A 12901-nucleotide genomic window follows, 5' to 3' on the forward strand; every position below is an offset into this window, starting at 1 on the left:
ACCCAGGAGGCGGAGGTTGCGGTGAGCCGAGATCGTGCCATTGCACTCCAGCCTGGGTAACAAGAGCGAAACTCTGTCTCAAAAAAAAAACAAAAAAAACAAACAAAACAAAACAAAAAAAAAAATGGGGAAATCATGTTTAATCTTGGAATGAGAAAGGCTTTTATAAACAAAAGACCAATTTCCTTAATATATAAAAAGCTCTTACAAGTCAATAAAATTTAATATGTCATAGAAAAATCATCAGAGGATACCAACAGTCCATTAACAAAAAAGGAAAAAGTCCATTAACAAAAGGAAATTAGGAAATATTTTAAAATACAGGAAAGTACTCAGTTTTGCTTATAATAGAAGTGTAAGTAGAAACTACAGTGAAAATTTTATCTGCCCAGTAGGCCAAGGTCCAAGAGTTTCATCTCAACATTGGCTTGGTAGGAGTGTGGGATGATACACACTTCAGTATATTGCTGTGGGAATGTAAATTGATAGAGCCTCTTTGGAGTGTGACTTGGCAGTATCTACCACAACTTAAAATACATAACCTTAGGGTGGGTGTAGTGGCTCACACTCTAATCCCAGCACTTTGGGAGGCAGAGGTAGGGGGATCACTTGGGCTGAGGAGTTTGAGACCAGCCTGGGCAACATTGTGAATCCCTGTCTCTACAGAAAACACATGAGCCTATAGTCTCAGCTACTTGGAAGGCTGAGGTGGGAGGGTCACTTGAACCCGGGAGGTCAAGGCTGCAGTTAGTCAGGATCACTTTACTGTACTTAAGCCTGGGCAACAGAGTGAGACCCTATCTCAAAAACAAAACAAAACAAAACAAAAAAACAGAACATAATCTTGGGTTGGGTGTGGTGGTTCACACCTGTAGTCTCAGCACTTTAGAAGCCTGAGATGGGCAGATTGCTTGAGCTCAGGAGTTCAAGACTAGCCTGGGCAACAACATAACAAGACTCCATCTCTTCAAAACATTTTTAGTAATTAGCCAGGCATGACCGATGCACTTTGGGAGGCCAAGGCAGACAGATCCCTTCAGGTTAGAAGTTTGAGACCAGCCTGGCCAACATGGTGAAACCTTATCTCTACTAAAAATATAAAAATTAGTCAGTAGTAGTATCGTGCGCCTATAATCCCAGTTACTTGGGAGGCTGAGGCAGGAGAATTGCTTGAAGCCAGGAGGCAGAGGTTGCAGTGAGCCGAGGTTGCACCACTGCACTCCAGGCTGGGCAACAGAGCAAGACTCCATTTCAAAAAAAAAATTAGGCATGATATTATATGCCTGTAGTCCCAGGTACTCAGGAGGCTGAGGTGGGAGGATCACCTGAGCCCGGGAAGGTCAAGGCTGCAGTGAGCTGTGATTGTGCTGTTGTGATTCAGCCTGGGCAACAGAGCGAGACCCTGTCTTAAAATAGTAGTAGTAATTTATACCTGCCACAGTTATTACTGTGGTGTTTCCTGATGGTATGCTTTCTGTTTTCCGCCATTCCTTGTGTTTATCCATTGGAATTCTGCTGTGATGAAGAGCTGCCCCTTCTCTGATTAAGTGTGCACTGATGTTTGCTTGATTTGCTGGGTCACAGTTTACTATCCATTACTGTCGTTATTTCGCCATTCAGATTTTCCTAGATCCTGCCACTAGGAGCCCTTCTGGCTGGGCTGTGTGTCCTCCTGACACACCCCGTCCTTCTGCACACCACAGGGTGCCCCAGGCTCCTCTTGTGTGTTCCACAGGGTTCTCTTGTTCCTGTTTGGAGAGAGGTATTCATAAACCAAAATCTGGCTGCCAGTAGGGTGACCAACTGTCCTAGTTTGCCAGGACAAAGGCTTTCTTTGGGACATGGGACTTTAGAGTGCTGGAACTGGAGCAGTTTTTGGACTTTGCTCTCCATAGCCTATGTGGGGGGTCATTGTGCCTGGGCGCTGTCGCACATCAGTGGATAGAGCTGGGAAAATGCAAGTGTGTACATGCTCTGGTCTTGATTTCTGCATCCAGAGCCTGTACTCATGGGAAAAGTTGTGAGTCTGTACTGATGACTGCACTTCCAATGCAGCACCGTAGGGTTTAGCCTTGCCCCCTTCTGTGTTAGTGGTATTCCTTCAACCATGAGGACCCCAACTTGGTAGCGGCAGTGAGCCTGTCTGCTTGATCTTGATACATGCGTACATCGGGCTGAGACCTGCTGACCGCACGCTGGATACGTCTCCTGCCCGAGCCCAGTGATGGTGCACTGTCCTCCGAGGTTAATTTTACAGTAAGAGCCAAGGCACCATTTTCTGAAGTCTCTTAGGTTAGTTCTTTCAGAGTGGTGGTGTCATCATCACAGTTATGCATATTGCTATTTGTGTTTCATTTTGTTCCTGTGCACCCCGTTTTGTTTTCATGGTTTATATTTCATTTCTTTCTTTTTTTTTTTTTTTTGACAGAGTCTCACTCTGTTGCCCAGGCTGGAGTACAGTGGTGCGATCTCGGCTCACTGCAACCTCTGCCTCCTGGGTTCAGGTGATCCTCCCATCTCAGCCTCTCAAGTAGCTGATACTGCAAGTGCGCCACCATGTCCAGCTAATTAATGTTTTGTTTTCTGGGTATGAGAAACATGAACATGGTTCTAAGAGACATACGAAAAGATGTATGTGCAAGAGTCATGTTCCCTCAGCCCTGCTAGCCCTCTCCCCTCCCTGCTTTATTTCTGTTCCAGGTTTACGCTACGGGAAGCTTAACAACACACTTGGTGTAGATAACCAAGCTCTGGGGTTTGAAGGCCAGGCACAATGGCTCACACCTGTCATCCCAGTGCTTTGGGAGGCTAAGGTGGGAGTATCACTTGAGGCCAGGAGGTGAAGATCAGGCTGGGAAACAAAGCAAGACCCTGTCTCTATTTTTATTTAAAAAAAAAAAAAAAAAAAAAAGATTAAGTCCTGACCCCTGGTACCTATGAGTGTGACCTTATTTGGGTCATTGCTGATGTATTGGGTTGTGATGAGGTCACACTGAATGGGGGTAGGGCCTAACTCCAGTATTCCTGGTATCCATATAAGAGAGAAAGTTGGAAGTGGCCAGGACTCACATAGAGAAGAGGTTGTCATGTGACAAGAGGCAGAGCCTGGAGCATGTGCAAACCATGAAACACCAAGGATGCCGGCCGCTGCCAGAAGCTGGGGAGAAGATGGACTCTCCCTTGGCGCCTCCAGTGGGAACTGCGCCCGCCCAGAAGCGGGGACCCTGTTTTTTTTTTTTTTTTTTTTTTTGAGACAGGGTCTCACTCTCGCTCAGGCTGAAGTGCACAGGTGCAGTAGTTTGATCTTGGCTCATTATGGCCTCAACCTCCTACACTCAAGCAATCCTCCCACCTCAGCCTCTCCAGTAGCTGGGACTACAGGTACATGCCAGTACACCCAGCTAGCTTTTGTGGTTTTTTGTTTGTTTGTTTGTTTTTTGTTTTGCAGAAACAGGGTCTTACTTTGTTGCCAAGGCTGGTCTCAAACCTCTGGGCACAAGTGATCCTCCTGCCTTGGCTTCCCAAAGTGCTGGCCACCGTGCCTGGCCCAGAACTCGGGACCTTTTTGAAACTGTCCAATTTGTGGTGTTGTGTTTAAGTAGCCCTGGGAAACAAAACACACAGCTTTATCTGCTTCTGGTTTATCCTTTTTGTGTTTCTTTTACACCAATAATTAGAAATGATATGATCTGTGGGTAGGTGGGTGGCACTTGGACCCTCCCCTCTTGTGCTCCCAGGGTAGAGGTACAGAGACTTCAGCACCTTGGTTTAGTGTGGACTGTTCATGAACTCTTCTAATGCCAAATACTGTTCAATTCCTGAAGAAATGCTCCAGGATTTTTTTTTTTAACTGTATGAATAAAGTGAACAATACAATTAGGTAGACCCAAAGAATTGGATATTTACATTGTTTGGAAATTAAATATTTTCTGAATTGTGGTAGATATTTTTAAGGTGTCTGCACAGAGATAAAGAAAGGCTAGGGTTGACTGGGCTCGGTGGCTCGCACGTGCAATCCCAGCACTTTGGGAGGCCGAGGTGGGCAAATGACCTGATGTCGGTAGTTTGAGACCGTCCTGACCAATACGGTGAAACCCCATGTCTACTAAAAATACAATAATTAGCCAGGCATGTTGGCAGTTGGCTGTAGTCACAGCTACTCGAGAGGCTGAGGCAGGAGAATTGCTTGAAGACAGGAGGTGGAGGTTGCAGTGAGCTGAGATCGTACCACTGCACTCCAGCCTGGGCGACAGAGTGTGACTCTGTCTCAAGAAAAGAAAGGCTCGGGTTGTGCTGTTTGTAAGTCCAGGAATAAGCCTAAGAATAGGCAAGTTTTTATACCTTTGAGGAGTTTGAAAGTTGAAATGTAAAACCTTTAACTGATTCCTGGATATTCTGCGTCCTTCCTTTCTACTTGTTGCAATTTTGTGAAGAAGAGTGGAGCCTCCCAGTTAGATGCAGTTCATTTAGTCCTAGACTTACGCATAGCTTGGCTGGCTGGCCACATATTGTTGACATCATCATGTATTGCAAATCTTTTGTTTGTTTGTTTGGTTTTTTTTTTTGAGATGGAGTCTCACTCTGTAGCCCAGGCTGGAGTGCAGTGGTGTGATCTCAGCTCACTGCATCCTCTGCCTCCTGGTTCCCGGTTCAAGCAGTTCTCCTACCTCAGCCTCCCAAGTAGCTGGGATTACAGGCATGAGCCACCATGCCCAGCTAATTTTTGTATTTTTTAGTAGAGATGGGGTTTCACCATTTGACCAGTCTGGTCTTGAACTCCTGACCTTGTGATTCTCCCACCTCGCCCTCACAAAGTGCTGGGATTATAGACATGAGCCATCGCACCCGGCCTATGTATTGCCAATCTGTTGACTAAGGCAGGGGCCTGGCATGTGCTCCTTGGGGTCAGTGGATGATGGTTTTGGGTCAGTCCTTTCCTGTGTTGGAGGGAAAGTGTGTGTGGTTTCTGTGGCAACGAAGACTGGGGCTGCGTTGGTGAACTGCGCGTGGCTGGGGACACATTGGCTGCCTTTCTTCCCTTGCTGTGCTCTGCTGGGAACTTTCTTAGCCCACTGGGTAAGCAGGAAGTTACAGAAGATAAGTCGTCTTCCTAGTTACAAGGCAGAACCCATCAGCTGTTTTTCAGGGTTTTTTTTTTTTTTTTTTTTTTTTTTTTTTTTTTGAGATGGAGTCTCGCTCTGTAGCCCAGGCTCAGAGCAACCTCCGCCTCCTGGTCCTGGTTCAAGCAGTTCTCCTACCTCAGCCTCCCAAGTAGCTGGGATTATAGGCAGGAGCCACCATGCCCAGCTAATTTTTGTATTTTTTAGTAGAGATGGGATTTCACCATGTTGGCCAGTCTGGTCTTGAACTCTGGACCTCGTGATCCGCCCACCTCGGCCTCCCAAAGTACTGGGATTACAGGCTTGAGCCACCATGCCCGGCCTGTTTTTCAGTTTTGTTTTGTTTTGTTTTTGTTTTTTGAGATGGCGTCTTGCTCTGTCGCCAGGCTGCAGTGTAGCGGCGCGATCTCGACTCACTGCAATCTCCACCTCCTGGGTTCAAGTGATTCTCCTGCCTCAGCCTCCCACGTAGCTGGAACTACAGGTGCATGCCACCATGCCAGGCTAATTTCTGTATTTTTAGTAGAGATGGGTTTTTACCATGTTGGCCAGGATGGTCTCGAACTCCTCAGTTGGGTGATCCGCCTGCCTCGGCCTCCCAAAGTGCTGGGATTCCAGGTGTGAGCCACCACGCCCAGCCATCAGTTTTTAAAATACACTAATTTTTTTTTTTTTTTTGAGACGGAGTTTCGCTCTTGTTACCCAGGCTGGAGTGCAATGGAGTGATCTTGGCTCACTGCAACCTCCACCTCCTGGGTTCAAGCAGTTCTACCTCACCCTTCCGAGTACCTGGGACTACAGGCTTGTGACACCATGCCCAGCTAATTTTTGTATGTTTAGTAGAGACGGGGTTTCACTGTATTGACCAGGATGGTCTCGATCTCTTGACCTCGTGATGCACTCGCCTCAGCCTCCCAAAGTGCTGGGATTATAGGTGTGAGCCACCGTGATTGGTCATATACACTAATTTTATAAAAAGCTCTGCTTTGGATGAAAACAACTTTGAGAAGATGATGAGACAGTTTCAGAATATTAACGTTTAAAAATTTGGATCTCTTTTGGGAGGATTTTTTTTCCCCAACTGTTAAGAGCAAGGAAGTCTGGCGAGGATCCAGCCAGGTTTGGAGTTTGGTGGATGGATGCGAGGTCTCACTTGTGAGGCGAATGTGGGAAGTGCCATCAGCAGGACCTGCTGGCCGGAGATGGTGGCTCACACCCAGCTCTTTGTAAGGCCAAGGTAGAAGGATCATTTGAGCCCAGGAGTTCGGGACCAGTCTGGACAACATAGTGAAACCCCATTTCCACAGAATTTTTTTAAAAAAATTAGTGGCATGGTGTTCTGTGTCTGTGGTCCCAGCTACTCATAAGGCTGAGGCAGGAGCATCACTTGAGTGCAGGAGGTCGAGGGTGCAGTGAGCTGTGATTGCATCACCGTACTCCAGTGTGAATGACAGAGCGAGACCCTGTCTCAGAAAAAGAAAGCGGCAGCCCACCCCCTCCAGTTTGCTCCTGAGGTTCTGAGAAGCACCAGCATCTTATGCTGACGACAGTGTAAGGCTCCTTGCCAAAACCACACCCTGATACTGTGGTGTTTGTCCTGTGGATTTGTCTTTCAGCAACAGCCTGACTTAGAGGCATCCGTGCTAGCTTCCTCTAGACACCCTTGATGGGACCAGTCACCATACTGTTCCTTGTGTCTTCCTAATTCTTGTTCTTTTTGTTTATTTGTCTTTTCAGGAAAACCAATTCTGTGTCCACGGAGGACTACAGCCCAGTTCTGCCCCAGGCGAAACCCGGCCTGGAGCTTCCAGGCAGGACAGCCATTCAGCACGCAAACCGCAGAGGACGAGGAACCCCTGCACTCAATAATCAGCAGCACAGAAAGCGTGCAGGGTAGCCCGCACTGGCGCTTTGGTCTGGGAGGGCTTCTGGGTTCACTGCTGTGGGTAAGGGGGCATTTTCAAGGCGGAGACAGTGATTGGTAGAGCTACCGCCTCAGGTCTGAAATCCGAAGGTCTTGACTGTAGGGAGTGCTGCGCCCTCCATTTCTGTCCCAGCCAGGGACTTCTGCCAGTGTCAGGGTATGTCTTGCCCCCTCTGGTGGCCACCCGTGAGTTCGCCGTGCAGCACCTCCCCTGAGTGGTGATTCATGGCACATCTGCTAATAATCATGGAAGTGGAGGGAAACTCAGTATTGGCTCAGCTTGTGCAGGACCGAGTTCTGCAGCTGTCTTTTCATTCCCTCTGAAGTATAAAAAAGCAGTCTTTGGAGCCAGTCCTGAAGTGGCTCCATTTCTGGCTTTTAAGTGGGTCTACAAGAGTAGAATCTTTGAAGTTAAAAAGAGAAGTGAGGTTTTCTTGTTATTTTGATTTCTAAATAATTAATTTGGAAACCACTTTTTTGAAGAATACAGGCTGGGTACAGTGGCTTACCCTTGTAAGGACGTCAAGGCAGGAGGATTGCTTGAGACCAAGAGGTCAAGATCAGACTGGGCAATATAGTGACACCCTCTCTACAAAAAGTAAAAAAGTTAGCTGGGCACGGTGGCTCACGCCTGTAATCCCAGCACTTTGGGAAGCTAAGGTGGGCTGATTACCTGAGGTCAGGAGTTAAAGACCAGCCTGGCCAACATGGTGAAACCCCATCTCTACTAAAAATATAAAAATTAGCTGGGTTTGGTTGTGCATGCCTATATCCCCAGCTACTGGGGAGGCTAAGGCAGGAGAATCACTTGAACCTGGGAGGTAGAGGTTTCAGTGAGGCGAGATTGTGCCACTGCACTCCAGCCTGGATGACAGAGCGAGACTCCATCTCAAAAAAAAAAAAAGTTAGCCAGGCATGGTAGTGAACACCAGTGGTTCTAGCTACTTGAGAGGCTGAGGCAGGAGAATCACTAGAGCCTGGGAGGTTGAGGCTGCTGTGAGCATGATCGTGCGACTGCACGGCAGCCTGGGCAAACAGCCAGATTCTGCCTTTAAAAACAAAAGAAGAAAAGAAAGGAAAAGAGAAGAAAGAACATATAATCTAGTTTTTAGAGGCAGCCCAGTTCCTGTGACCATTCACGTCAGGAAACCAGGCTCAACAGTCCCTCAACATAGCCTGAGGTGTCTGTCCTCAGCAAGTGGGAGGATTTGTCCCATCTGTGTTCTTTCAGCGCAGGCGGGAGCCACTTGATTTGTCCTGCCCTGGGATATCCTTCCGTGAGAGACTTTTTGATTTGTTTTGAGACAGGGTGTTGCTGTTTCGCCTGGGCTGAGTGCAATGGCACCAATCATGGCTCACTGTAGCCTCGACCTCCTGGGTTCAAGTGATCCTCCCACCTCAGCCTCCCGAGTCACTGGGACCACAAGTGTGTGCCACGATGCTCAGCTGATTTTTGTATTTTTGTGGAGATGGTGGGGTCTTGCTGTGTTGCCCAGGCTGGTCTTGAACTCCTGGCTCAAGTGATTCTCCTTCCTTGGCTTCCCAAAGTGCTGGGATTATGGACATGAGCCATTGCACACATCCAGACTTTGTTTCTGTCTACTTGTTTCTTTTTGTTCACACTCTTAAATGTTTAAAACTCATAAACTTAAACATTCTTTGGAATGTGATATAGTGTATTCTTGCACAGAAATAGAAATTAAACTTTATTTGTTGTGTCTCTGTTTCATTACTAGGTTCTACTTCCAAACATGAGTTCCAGGCCGAGACAAAGAAGCTTTTGGACATTGTTGCCCGGTCCTTGTACTCAGAAAAAGAGGTTCGTTCCCTGCTAACCATGCCTGATGCTAGCAAGGTTTCTTTTGACAAACGTGTTTTTATACCATTCTGGAGAAGTGCCAGATAATATATTAACTGTGAGAAAGCATTAAACTTTGGACAGGTTCCCATCTTAAGCTACCAGTGAGAGGATTTTTACCAGAATCTGTTTTGGTTTCATGGATAAGTGTATCCAGATGGTTCTTTGGGCTGGATCAACTCTGGGAATTAATTGAATTTTGACAATAATTTAAAAGTTCCTCAAATACAGGCCTGGCACAGTGGCTCGTGCCTGTGAACCCTGTGCTTTGGGAGGTCCAGGTGGGAGGATCACTTGAACCCAGGAGTTTGAGACCAGCCTGGGCAACACAGTAAGACTCTGTCTCTACAAAGAATAAAAAAAATTACCCAGCTGTGGTCGCAGCTACCCAGGAGGCTGGGGTGGGAGGATCACTTGGGACTGCAGTGAGCCATGATCATGTTACTACACTGACCTGTGTGACAGAGTGAGACCCTCTTGCCAAAAAAAAAAAAAAAAAAAAAAGTCCCCCAAATCCTGGTGTGCAGCTCTGCTGAAATCTGTTTCTGTGGAGCTGTGGATGTGCTCTGAGGCCCCTTTGCCTCTTACGACCACCTGCAGGTCTGGGCGGCCTTTGGCTGCTGGAGGAAGAAGGTTCCCCAGTCATGTGTATATGGAGCTGGGAGGAGTTACTGAGGAAATTAAAACTCATTTGGGGCCTGGTGCAGTGGCTCATACCTGTAATCCCAGCACTTAGGGAAGCCAAAGCAGGATAATTTTTCATGAGTCCAGCCTGGGTAACATGATGAGACCTCCGTCTCTATTAAAAAAAAAACAAACCCACAAAACTCATTTGGGGTAACAGGGAAAGGAAAAAGAGAAAAACGAAGGCTACCATCGTTGACATGCTGATTATTGCTGGAAGGCAAGAGAGAATCCTGAAGAAAGGTAAAGCACCAAATTTCAAAGTCCAGAGAGGCTTCCAGGAGCTGTTCCCGGGTTTTGTACTGCTGAGTGCTGCATCCTGCCTCCCAGTGGCCTCTAGCTTCCGCTCAGATCAGCTGCTGCTTCCTCTTCACCTGTGTGCTCTTGCGGACTTAAGTTTTCTGTTTTTACTTGTTTTGTTTTTTATTTTTTTGGAACAGGGTCCGGCTCTGATGCCCAGGCTGGAGTGCAATGGTATAATCTTGGCTCACTACAACCTCTGCCCCTGGGCTCAAGCCATCCTTCCTCCTCAGCCTCCCAAGTAGCTGGGACCACAAGCGCATGCCACCATGCCTGGCTGATATTTGTATTTTTTTGTAGAGATAGGGTTTTGCCGTGTTGCCCAGGCTGGTCTTGAACTCCTGGCTCAAATGATCTGCCCACTTCAGCCTCCCAAGGTGCTGGGATCACAGGTGTGAACCTTCTCACCTGGCCTCTCTCACTGACTTTAAATGGAAGGTCTTTTTGATGTCAGGATGCTTTTCAGCTCCCAAAGGACAGCTGGTCCCTAGGCCCTGTTTTTCTCCAGTTGTGGTAGATCTGGTGTTTGGTGGTCCGCACTAGATGAGATTAAGCCACGGAACCTGTTTTCGTGGAGTAGGAGTTTATTAGTCCGTTTTCACACACTGTTGATAAAGGCATACCTGAGAGGCCGGGCGCGGTGGCTCAAGCCTGTAATCCCAGCACTTTGGGAGGCCGAGGCGGGTGGATCACGAGGTCAAGAGATCAAGACCATCCTGGTCAACATGGTGAAACCCCGTCTCTACTAAAAATACAAAAAATTAGCTGGGCATGGTGGCACGTGCCTGTAATCCCAGCTACTCAGGAGGCTGAGGCAGGAGAATTGCCTGAACCCAGGAGGCGGAGGTTGCGGTGAGCCGAGATCGCATTGCACTCCAGCCTGGGTAACGAGCGAAACTACGTCTCAAAAAAAAAAAAAAAAGGCATACCTGAGACTGAGCAGTTTCTGAAAGAAGGAGGTTTAATTGGATTCACAGTTCCATGTATCTGGGGAAGTCTCACAATCATGGTGGCAGGCAAGGAGGAGCAAGTCCCGTCTTACATGGATGGCAGCAGGCAGAGAGAATAAGCAAGAAGCAAAAGTGAAAACCCCAAATAAAACTGTCAGATATCATGAGACGTATTCACTACCATGAGAACAGTATTGGGGAAACACCCCCATGATTCAGTTATCTCCCACCGGTCCTTCCCACAACATGTGGGCTTATGGGAATACAATTCAAGATGAGATTTGGATGGGGACACAGCCAAACCTTATCAAGGAGAAATGGATGTCGGAGTGATATGCCCTCATCCCTGTGCAGGAGTTGGGAAAGAAATTGTTCCTCATAGGGCTCTTTGGTTTGTTTTCTTGAGACAGAGTCTTGCTCTTGTTGCCCAGGCTGGAGTGTAGTGGTGCGATCTCGGCTTCCTACAACCTCCACCTCCCAAGTTCAAACAATTCTCCTGCCTCAGCCTCCTGAGTAGCTGCGATTACAGGCGTGTGCTGCCACATCCAGGTAGTTTTTTCATTTTTAGTAGAGATGGGGTTTCCCCATGTTGGCCAGGCTGGCCTTGAGCTCCTGACTTCAAGTGATCTGCCCGCCTCAGCCTCTCAAAGTGCTGGGATTACAGGTGTGAGCCACTGCACCCGGCTAGAGGGCTCTTCTTAAAGCTTTAATTAACATTTGGGCACATAACTTCAGGTTTGATTGAAAATCCTGGAAATGGCCAGGCATGGCAGCTCATGTCTGTAATCCCAACACTTTGAGAGGCCAGTCACAAGGATTACTTGAGCCCAGGAGATCAGGACCAGCCTCGGCAACATAGCGAGACACTGTCCATAAAAATTTCAAAACTGTTAGCTGGATGTGGTAGTGCATGCCTGTTCTCCCAGCTACTTAGGAGGCTAAGGTGGGAGGATTGCTTGGGCCCAGGAGGTTGAGGCTGCAGTGAGCTGTGATTACACCACTGCACTCCAATCTGGGTGACAGAGCGAGACCCTGTCTCAAACAAACAAATCCTAAAAGGAAAGATCTGTAGAAGTCAACACCTTTAGTCACTTTGTGACCTGCCCAGAGGAACTGCCTTTGACTAAAGCAGAAACTCTATGCTTTGAGAACTGATTGTTCTGCAGCGATTCTTCTCCGCCCTTTAACAGTTGTTGGAAGTGCAGCTGACTAGATAGGTACTGCAGGGTGAGTGTCCTTCATCATCCTTGCCTCCCGTTTCTATTCCCATAGGTGTTTATACGGGAGCTGATCTCCAATGCCAGCGATGCCTTGGAAAAACTGCGTCACAAACTGGTGTCTGACGGCCAAGCACTGCCGGAAATGGAGATTCACTTGCAGACTGATGCCGACAAAGGCACCATCACTATCCAGGTACCTTCCCTCAGTGTCCAGGCATGGGATAGGCCTGGCCACACAGCAGGGACAGCACCTGCCTTGGAGCGATGTCTCTGGGGTCCTAGGGACATGCTGGCCATCTGTACCCCCAAGATAATTCTTGCTGTGATTTATTGTTACAGTAGCACTTATTCATTATAGAATGTTTTGGAAAAGCAGGTGTGAAGAAAATTTGAAATCCTCCCATCATCCAGAGATAACTACTGGTAACATTTTAGCATATGGCTACATAGGGTTTTGGTGTATGAAGTTATTAACATATCTAAACATATCTTATTTTTAATGTACTCTTTTCATATTTTTATTTTATTTTATTTTATTTTATTTTATTTTATTTTATTTTTGAGACGGAGTTTCGCTCTTGTTACCCAGGCTGGAGTGCAATGGCACGATCTCGGCTCACCGCAACCTCTGTCTCCCGGGTTCAGGCAATTCTCCTGCCTCAGCCTCCGGAGTAGCTGGGATTACAGGCACGCGCCACCATGCCCAGCTAATTTTTTGTATTTTTTTTTTTAGTAGAGACGGGGTTTCACCATGTTGACCAGGATGGTCTCGATCTCTTGACCTCGTGATCCACCCGCCTCGGCCTCCCAAAGTGCTGGGATTACAGGCTTGAGCCACCGCGCCC

At 47.4% G+C, this 12901-nt stretch overlaps 1 protein-coding gene across 3 annotated transcripts in view; it reads left to right on the plus strand.

The window, feature by feature from the left end:
• TRAP1 (TNF receptor associated protein 1) overlaps window positions 1-12901 on the plus strand; it is a 61029-nt gene that overhangs the window by 14362 nt on the left and 33766 nt on the right. For all 3 annotated transcript variants that reach the window (XR_001817969.2, XR_001817970.2, XM_017504474.2), the window contains exons 2-4: window positions 6858-7013; window positions 8781-8863; window positions 12109-12249. Coding sequence is in view for 1 of the 3 variants with exons in the window: in XM_017504474.2 (XP_017359963.1) it covers window positions 6858-7013; window positions 8781-8863; window positions 12109-12249 (380 nt within the window). In the remaining 2 variants the exon portion in view is untranslated. The remainder of the gene's footprint in view (window positions 1-6857; window positions 7014-8780; window positions 8864-12108; window positions 12250-12901) is intronic.

This window comes from Cebus imitator, unplaced genomic scaffold (genome assembly GCF_001604975.1).
Source record: "Cebus imitator isolate Cc_AM_T3 unplaced genomic scaffold, Cebus_imitator-1.0 Scaffold322, whole genome shotgun sequence".
Lineage (NCBI taxonomy): Eukaryota > Metazoa > Chordata > Mammalia > Primates > Cebidae > Cebus > Cebus imitator.